At 39.9% G+C, this 10,263-nt stretch overlaps 1 protein-coding gene across 1 annotated transcript; it reads left to right on the forward strand.

The window, feature by feature from the left end:
• The first annotated feature begins 1,648 nt into the window (after nt 1–1,648).
• LOC139643565 (galactose-specific lectin nattectin-like) lies at nt 1,649–8,142 on the forward strand. Its single transcript, XM_071518739.1, has 6 exons — nt 1,649–1,714; nt 2,356–2,368; nt 3,102–3,202; nt 3,649–3,783; nt 7,890–7,998; nt 8,120–8,142. Exons 1-6 carry the CDS (start codon nt 1,649–1,651, stop codon nt 8,140–8,142), a joined length of 447 nt encoding a protein of 148 aa, XP_071374840.1.
• The last annotated feature ends 2,121 nt before the right edge of the window (nt 8,143–10,263 follow it).

Here is a 10,263-nt window from a genome sequence, read left to right on the forward strand (position 1 = left end):
GTCCCGGTTTGGGGGTTTGAAAATGTGGTCACCCTATTATTGTCACAAGCATAACAAAACAGCAAGATGCAGATAATTCTAGCTATGAAATTCTTGAGCCTCAAGCTACAACAATGTAAACAAATGCAGTATACAATGTAGTAATAAAATAGCAGTGCCCATCAGTAAGTATTACCAGAAGTAATACAAATATAAAGTGACAGAGTATAATTACAGTATCAAATAGAATATATAAATAGGGTAGAATAAAATATATGTACAATTTTCAAAATATATGGGCGTATGAAATGGAATGAAGATGAAATGCCATGTGTTTCATGTGTATACTGTATGTATTTTAGATTATTGCATACACGAGTCATCAGATAGGCCTACAGGAAATACCCTCAAGAGCTGAGCCATAATATCAAACACACATGTATTACTTTCCATTGACATAGTCAAACACAGGACATGAATGTTCTGTACTGAAGTGGTTTTGTACCAGAAAAAAGCATGAAACTGGCCTGAGGTTGATTTTGTCACTACAACTAAAACAATTTTAACTAGGTGACATACCCCTTTAGCAAACCCCTCAATATGCTTAGTCTAGACATTGTTTAACTTCTGAGGAACATCCTGCTAGTGTTGTTCCTGAGGCAAAGCACCCAGAGAAGGTATATAAAGACTGTGTTTCCTTTTCCAAGACAACCTGCTACCTGTTGCTGCAAATCCAACCTCATCGTATCAACTGTCATCAGAACAAAGGTAAGATCTTTTTGAAGGTATACTCACCTGGCATCATAACATCAACTATTTTTATGCATCGCTACAGTAAAGATTCTTGATCTTTAGCCTGATTTCGGCTGATTATTGATTTTTAGCCTATAGTCAGTGTTCACTTCAAATTCAACTAAAATCTACTTTTATGTCATTCCATACTGCATTGAGCTCATTGCTCATTAATAGCAGCACACAGTAGCAGAAGTTGATGCTTTGATAAAAGAGCTTCGCTTCATTATTTGTACTTCCCTCTCAGTCAAGTGGAATAGTCCACTATAGCCTGACTGAGTAAAGGGGTGGCCATAACTGAGGATTGAAATGATTCTTATTGTAATAAAAAAGAGAGGAGTTATTTAATATGTACATTTCTAATTTTAACTTGATAAAAGAATAAGTTTATATTAATTCTATTCTTGTTTTTTGCGGGGCCCTCTGGCTGCCAGGGTCTGAGGCAGTCACCTACCTTTACTTAATGATAAGACTGCCCCTGCTCTTATCCAGAGCGACTTATGAGTGCAAAGGTAGAATACTCTTAAATTCCTCAATCACAACGAGGACAAAGGTTAGGACCACAGTGTCCGTAACTTTCCTGTGATCATAGTAAAGTCATGGAGTGCAGTGCTAGGAAAAGAAATAGAAAAAGAACTAAGAGAGGACAGACAGGATTTTTTGAGAGAAGTTAGAGCGAGTACATTGAAAAAAGAAACCACGCGTGAATATCTTGGACATTTTCTTTTAGGAAAATACATGACCAACCAAAAGTTGAATTCCTAAAAGTGAAATTCCCCTTTAACTCATTCAAGTTCAAATACATTCATTGTAAGTTGTTCTGGATAAGACCGTGTATATACAATATATTTATCTTGCCGAAAATATCTTTCCACAGATGGCATCAGTTTTTCATTTTGTTATGCTCCTCTGTTTGACCAGCGGATTGGTTATGGGAGATGATGTAAGTGAAATCTACACAAATATTGTGATTTTTAACATTGTTTAAATTTTTATATAATTGGTCCCATAAAGGCCTCCCTGACAAAATGTCATATTTTTAATATTACTAAAATTACATTAAAAGCAAAATAAATACTATTTCCATTTCTATATACTATTTCTCTTTTTTGTGGCACTTGCACAGTATTTACTCTCAAAGTTTTGTCTTCTCCAGTAACCACTAGTGCAGTAAAAAATGGTGAATGAAATATATCTGGTTCATGACACACCATAAATACCTAAAACTGCTGATGTTGAGAGTCCTTGTTTTTAATCCAGTAACTGCAGTACTGTTGCTCTCCCCAAAAATTGGAAATTCAAATTCTCATTTCACCAGTTAGAAGGAATACTACTGGGACCAGTCATTTGAGAGACACAAGTTGTGTTGCATTACATTGATGCATAGACGATGCACAATGAGTTAACTTTTCATATAATCATCATATACAGTACATACAGTATAAACTTCACATAATGTTAGTTTCATTACTCTATATATGTACTGTATTAATAAGACTGTTGAGTTAAAATAATGCAAGAAAAGCAAATTCAAACTATATTTTATTGCTGACAATGTGTTCTTTGTGTTCTTTGTGTTCACAGGACATCTTGACAAGTTTGTACCTCTATTATTTCCTCTTGAATTGTTTTAGTTGTTGTATTTATTTGTTTTTCTCATGTGGACAGTCATTAGCTTGATGGCCTTCCCAAATGCAACAGAACATTTTGAAATGATATTTTTAATGTGTTCTGTAGTTTTTAACCCTCTTGTGGGACCATGAGGAATTCAACTGTGACTGTTTTGTAACTGAAACAAAAAATCTACCCTCCATATGTGACAGAGCAAAACATGAATACACAAAGTACAGTAGTTGGCACTTTCTGACTCCAGACTAAAATGGTGGACAGCTTCTATGTGTTGGTTTGTCTGTAAAGAGGACTGTTTTGGTGACAATGGCCATGGAGTTCCATTCCTTTTTGGTGCTCATTCAGTTTCATTCAGTTTCCTCTTCTGGTCAGCAGATGGTGCTATGTCCTCTGACTAGAATCATGAATATTAGAATATACGTATTTTTGTGATGTTGTCAATAGTTTAGCCTAGATGCTGGTAATTCATAGATGTTAATGTACAATTGATATACTAGGATTTGACACTTCAAGGTGTTATATTGGTCAGCTACACAGACAAAACACGTGGCGAGCTTGAAACTATCTAGTTTTCACGTTTCATAATAATTTGCATAATTTAAACGCAAGTTACATTATTTAAAAATCAACGTTTCACGTTATTTGATGTGCAGTATTTATAATCCGAGACTCTAATCTTTGTTATCTTCTCTCTAACATAGGACTAGTACATGACGTACGTCACTGTCCTGATGGTTGGACCCATGATGGCTCTCGCTGTGTCGCCTTCTTTCACCATGAAAAGACTTGGCTGGATGCAGAGGTACCTGATGGAACAATAACGGTTACTCCTATCATGCATGGCAATGCATGATACGTTGGTTTGGATTGACTATGTGATTATGTTGGTTGATCAAAACATTTCAGACAGAGGAGGATTATTTCTTTCTAGGCTTCTATTGTTAGTTTAAAAAAAAATCCATTTACTATGTCTGCTAATTGTTCATCAGAGGGAAACCTAAGGTTATTGGCCTATAGGCCGGTACATAATGTGCATGTATGTTACCAACTCAGGTCATGTTGTCTTGTGTCATGCTTGTCTCTATCCCATTCTCTGTGTTTGTCTCTCTCCTATTATTTGTTCATCCCCCTCTGTCCAACTCTTCCTTTCTCTCTGCATTTCTGTCTCATCCTACTCACTTCTTCTCTCTGTCATTTTATCTCTCGACCTCAATCCTTTTCTTTATATCTTTGCCTCTCCCCCATTAGAGCGCCTGCATTAACTATGGCGCGAATCTGGCCTCGATCCACAGTTTAGAGGAGCACAACTTCCTCAGAGGGGTGATTGCCAGAGTGACTGGCTCCAATAAAAGAACCTGGATTGGGGGATTCGATGGGATGAAGGTGAGATATTTACCAATACACAGGATCTAAAGCAACTATGCCTTGTGCAATTAACAGTGAGCATCAAGGAGGAATAACTTCTTGTTACAGCGAGAAAGTGACTATATTTATAGCCTACAGACTTCATCTCCTAAGAGCCTTAATCAAAACATTCAAATCAAATGAATATATAATTCTATCAACAAGCAGTCAATGAGAAATTAACCATATGAAAACTATACAAATGGACACTATACAAAGAGTTTCATTCTTTAAAGAGTAACTAAACCCCAAACCCAAATCTGTGGTGAAGCCTGACACTTATTGGTGAAAAGTAGGGTGCTGCACTGGCAATCTTGGCTGGTTTTTGTGCCACAGATTTGGGTGGGGTTTAGTTACCATTTAATTCTTCTTAAATGGTATTTGCATTGTGTTTTGTGATGGGTCTTATTACTGTTTTCCTTGATATGTGCTTTTTTTATAATATGTTTTGCAATTTATTTGCACAATTGAGGCATTTGTTATTATATATTATTTAGACACTAATGAGAGCTGATAGGTTTGATGTGGACTTCTAAACTACCTAATGCCACTTATTCCCTACATATAACCTAATGGCTGATCTGTATATACATGTTCAAACCCTTTGGGTTTGAAAAACGGTGACAAAAATAACTGAAACAGACAAATCAGTAATGTGTAAGTTTCTTCCTCCAGGAGGGAGTGTGGCAGTGGACTGATGGCTCCAAGTTTGACTACACACACTGGAATAAAGGAGAACCGAACAACTATAAAGTTGAAAACTGTGCGGAGATTAACCTCGGAGGTACAAAATGATTATTCCTTGACTTACTATGATTTTTATTTGGAAGCAATTAGAAGACCTACAAATCACTTGTCAACAATACTGAAGATGGAAAAATTATATTTTCCTTTTATAATTGTAGGTGGGGTTTCCTTACATTTTGTTATTTATTGTCTTTTTTATTTTGTTTTTTAAGAAAAAAAGAAAGAGATAGGCTATATAATCTAGTGAAACAGTCTTGAAATACTTGGAGGCCTCTAAAGTGCTTAATATTTTGTTTTGCTGTGTTGTTTTCACCTCTGACTACAGGAAACCTTTGGAATGATTTGGCCTGTGGAGCCAAACTATCTTATGTGTGCGCCAAGGACATGTGATGCCTCCCCCACCACCATCATGTGTTGTCATAACTGCCATAACAATGTCACTTGCACCATGACGATGTCACTTCCACCATGATGATGTCAGGCCTTGTTACATATGTATGTCATAACCATGATACACATGTATGTCAACAGAATGAGTTTACTTGAAGCAGACTTTAGGGTTCAGCGCTTTGCTGAAAGGAACCTCTTTTCACCAATTGTTTGCACTGTTGACCTCATTCTTTTTTCACACCTATACATGTATAATCATCATCAATAAAAGATTAAGCATTATTGTCTGGTCCCAACTCTCACATTTTTGTTATCTATAGTATTCATATTTGTTGCAGAAAACCCATAACAGAAAGAATGATGGAAGAATCTGATTTGAGACACAAATGCCAAAAGCCTGTTTGATAAAATATTTACATGAAAGTCAAATTGGATGAGCATAACACATTTCATATGCAAGGAAACTCAATGTGCTTTACATAAAAACAAAAAAAGGCAAAATATACAAAAGTAGAGCGAACCCACTATAACAAAACAGCAACACTTTATTTGGATAGTTCAATGTTTATACTCAATTAAGTACATAAGTAAATCTTTTTCTATATGGCACTTTTTAAAACTGCTTCACAAAAACATACAAGAAAAACAAAAAAGCAACAAATACAAAATGAGCAGTACAAATAGAATAAAAACAAAACAAACAATGCAGACAATTTGAGTAGTGCAGACAGAATGAAACAAAACAATAGAGCCGCAGGCAGCAATGACAGGGTCCAAGCACCTGATGACCTCTGGGGTAAATGAGTGATGTGGAAGTTTGATCCCATTGGCATGTTTGGTCTCTATGATCCTGATACATTTAGGAGAGAAATTATAATAAAATGGAAGTGAAGGGACTTCCATAGACTAAAATGTTTTAAAACTCATAAATTATACATGTCATCATTATGAGCATAGGGATGGTTGATCAGTATGCCATACTGAGCAATTAATGTGTAAGGCTATTTAAAGTTATATTGTTGCTGTAGCGCCACCTATGGGCCAAAACGCTCCATATTTTGTTGCCTAACCAGGAGTAAAGACCTGGTGATGTGTGTTGAATTTCATGAGTGTTGAAAATATGTGCCACGCCCTAAAATTGATTGGCCTATAGCGGCCAAACGATACGGAGTACCAAAAAATCTTTTGATAACTTTTAATCATGGGAGTCTACACATGATGCACACCAAATTTGGAGATGATTGCCTCAACGGTCTATGAGAAGTTAGCAGAAATAGGTTTTTGAGAAAATTCAACATGGCGGAAAATCTGATATGGCAGCAATGGGTGGGGCCTATCAAAACGATGCGGCTTCACCCAAGGAATACATTTTGTTTTCTATGATATATATTTACTGAGTTATGGCCATTTAAAATTTTAGTGGCAGTCATCCGCTCACATGGCTTCTCATACCATTCATATGCTGACGACACCCAGCTCTTCTAATTGTTCCCGCCAGAAGACCCCACAGTCTCGGCACGGATATCGGCATGCCTCGCCGATATCTCGGCATGGATGAAGGAACGCCACCTTCAGCTTAACCTATCAAAGACTGAGCTCCTTGTCATCCCAGCCAGTCCCTCTGTACAACAACAGATCAGTATCCAGCTCGAATCAGCTCAGCTCATTCCCGCAAAGTCTGCCAGAAATTTGGGTGTCATGATTGATGACCAACTAACCTTTAAGGAGCATGTGGCTTCTGTTGCTCGGTCATGCCGATTTGCCCTGTCAGGAAGATTAGACCCTACCTGTCTGAACATGCAGCACAACTCCTAGTATGGGTGCTTGTAATATCACGCCCTGACTACTGCAACTCCTTACTGGCAGGGCTCCCGTACGCTCAAACCTCTGCAGATGATCCAGAACGCGTCTGGTCTTCAACCAGCCCAAAGGAGCACATGTCACTCCGCTGTTCATATCCCTCCACTGGCTCCCAGTTGCTGCCCGGATCAAGTTCTACTCCTTGATGCTCGCCTACAAAGCAGCAACCAAAACCTACCTGAACTCCCTCATTCAGGTCTACGCTCCCTCCCGCCCATTACGCTCTGCCAAGGAGTGGCGCCTGGTGCTGCCACCACAACAAGGCCCTAAGTCTCTAGCCAGATTCTTCTCTTCTGTGGTTCCTCAGTGGTGGAATGAGTTACCAAACTCCATTCGATCCACAGAGTCCCTCTCAATCTTTAAGAAAAGGCTAAAGACCCAGCTCTTTAGCGAAACACCTTCTCACCTGATGGAATGTGTAATCTATATAAAAAAAAAGAAAAAAAAAAGTCTTTATCTGCCTCTTTGCACTCTATGCATTGCCTCTATGCACTGCCTCGTAGCACCTATGTCCTGTCGGACCAGAACTTAGCTTTATGGCACTTACTCTCGTTGTTCTCTCCTGACTAGATCCTTGCTTGTGTTGTATTAAAATCTCATATGTACGTCGCTTTGGATAAAAGTGTCTGCCAAATGGGAAATTGTAAATTGTAATTGTAATTATATCAATAAAAGGCCAAAGAGTAAAGATGAGTTTTAAGGCAATGTTTAAAGTCTGTAGGAAGATCACTGCACACTCGACTACTATCTTATGCTAAGGTGCTAGAGATCAAAAAACATCAAAGTATAAGCGCAAAACTTCTGCACACTTTGGTCCATGCAAGTTTCTTTATTAAACCAAGCCACTTTACACAGGTCAAATAGACCTTCTTCAATGCATCACTAAACAGTAGTAGTAATGACATCCTGTTTGTATTTACATATCGTGTGTTATAGGCTACCTGTATTTACTCAAGACAGTACCAACAGAAATAATGTTGGAATGTCCTGTGGCCAGATGATCATTCTATGCATTGCTACAGTAAAGATTCTTGATCTATTATTGATTTAGTCTTAATGAGTCTTAATGTGTAAGTTTCTACCTCCAGGAGGGAGTGTGGCAGTGGACTGATGGCTCCAAGTTTGACTACACACACTGGTATAAAGGAGAACCGAACAACCTTAAAGTTGAAAACTGTCTGGAGATGAACTTCAGAGGTACAAAATGATTATTCCTTGACTTGTTGTGATTTTTATTGGGAAGCAAAGAGGAGATCCACAAATCATCTCTCAATAATACTGAAGATGTAAAAATCATCTTATCCTTTTATACTTGTAGGTGGTGTATCTGTAAAAGAGTGAGGATCTACTCTTATGGAGGAAGGAGTCTGGCTCAAGGAATTAGACTACCACAGGTGGTGTGTCTATTAAAACACCGGAGCAATGAGTCCGTTTATGCATTTAATGTAGGTTGAGTCCATGTACACTGCGGATTGGAATGCATTGTTGGTTGCTATAATAATAAACCAGAAAACCACATATTATAAAGTATACATGAATAGATATAAATAACATAGCCTACTACAAAGCATAATAAGCTAGACACTTTACTTACGGGACCGATATATAATACAAAAATACCGTTTCTGTGCTCCAAACAATTACCAGTGACATCACCATTTCATTCATAAAATATCTGCGTATGGGTAAAGGGTTACCCTGGGTCTAACAGCGCCGATTGGCAACTTAGAACAATGTAATCCCCATACCAATAAACTTGACTTACATTAATCCCAGACACAACAATTATCCACTCCACAGCGATCTCATCCACAGCCACCATTCACCTCGACAAACTTCCAAGAAAAACCCGCAGGTGTACGGACCTGATTAATCAAGGGCCAGCGCGCACCACAACGTGCGTGACCGTCGAGGCTGGTGCGCCGCGGCGCCGTGGAAGGCCGCACTGAAGTCCCGGGATTTTCCACAGCCGCCCCCAAATATGATGTCATATTTGCAATAAAGGAAAATCCGTCAATGCTCCCCATCATCTTCCACAGCAGGAAGTGCCACTAACCTGCTTACAGGGCGAGTCTTTCCCTTGATTTGCACTTCAGCAACACAAACTCGCCCATCTTCGCTAGGGAGCACTCGGGTTACTTTGCCGATAGGCCAGAGAGCACGAGGAAGCTGTGGATCCACAACCATTACTACTGCAGGAGAGGTAAGATTGTCTGTGTCATACTGCCATTTCTGTCGTACCTGCAAACTGGGCAAGTAACTCCGCAGGAAGCTGGACCAAAAATGATCAGCTAATACTTGGCTATGGCGCCACTTCCGGCGGGTGAGGAGTTCAGAGTCAGCATACAGGACCTGAGGTAAGGACGCATCTCGCCGCCCCATGAGAAGGAGGTTTGGGGTGACTGGATCTGGGTCAGAGACGTCTGATGACACGTATCCCAGCGGTTTTGCATTCAGCATCTCTTCCACCTCTATTAAGACTGTCTGCAAAACCTTTTCCGTCACTGTCTGACCTCCCAATGTGACTTGCAATGCTGTTTTAACAGATCTGACCTCTCTTTCCCAAGACCCTCCAGAATGTGGGGCTTGTGGTGGATTGTAGGTAAAGCGGATCTACTGTTCCCCAAGAGAATCCTGCGAGTCAGAACAGAGTTGAGCAAAAGCTTCCTTAAGTTCTCTCTCCCCCCACGAAAGTTTGTTCCATTGTCTGAAATAAGCTCATAAGGACGCCCTCGGCGGGCCACAAAGCGTCGTAAGGCCATGAGAAAACTGTCAGTGTCTAAGCTTGTCAATAAGTCAAGATGAACACACCTGGTTGTTTGACATTTGAAGAGAATTCCCCATCTCTTCTCAGTCCGGCGGCCCACCTTGACCATAAAGGGTCCAAAACAATCCATCCTGGTAGACCAGAAGGGAGGTTTGTAGAGGCGTAGCTTAGATGGAGGAAGATCTGACATTTTTGGAACCGTTGGCTTACCCTTCCACCTCTTGCACTCCAGACAAAAATACTGATGTTTCCGCACAGCCTGTCTGCCACGCAAGACCCAGAATTTGCGTCGGAGTTGGGCAAAGACCCTTTCTGGTCCTGGGTGGCAAAGCCTTGCATCCAGATCTGCAATGAGGAGTCGGGTAACAGGATTCTTTGGATCAAGAACAATGGGATGGATGGCATCGGGTTCTAAATCCTCAGCATATCGAAGGCGGCCACCAACATGTAGCGGGCCAGTGGCTGAATCATACTCAGGAGAGAGGTTCAAAAGTCTGCTTTCTGGGGAAACTGGTTTGTCAGCCTGCAACAGCTCATATTCTTCGGGGAAATCCTCCATCTGAGCTTGGCGAAGGAGGATAAACTCTGCTTGCGACCTCTCCGCATTTGAAGCCCCAGGTCCCGCAGAAGCGCCAAGATTCTGGCGTGTAGCCTCAACCAGCTCATCCCAGGAATCACACTGTAAAGGATCAGGT

Source organism: Centroberyx affinis, unplaced genomic scaffold (genome assembly GCF_046629955.1).
Source record: "Centroberyx affinis isolate AG114_WGS23_722 - 3 ecotype Tasmania unplaced genomic scaffold, CSIRO-AGI_Caff_v1 ptg000624l_1, whole genome shotgun sequence".
Lineage (NCBI taxonomy): Eukaryota > Metazoa > Chordata > Actinopteri > Beryciformes > Berycidae > Centroberyx > Centroberyx affinis.

Excerpts from the sequence above, each read along its gene's own strand:
- LOC139643565 (XM_071518739.1), top strand. The coding sequence starts at position 1,649 with ATGGCATCAGTTTTTCATTTTGTTATGCTCCTCTGTTTGACCAGCGGA. Across the intron at positions 3,203-3,648 it reads AGACTTGGCTGGATGCAGAG|AGCGCCTGCATTAACTATGG; the intron begins GTACCTGATGGA and ends CTCCCCCATTAG. Across the intron at positions 7,999-8,119 it reads TCTGGAGATGAACTTCAGAG|GTGGTGTATCTGTAAAAGAG; the intron begins GTACAAAATGAT and ends TTATACTTGTAG.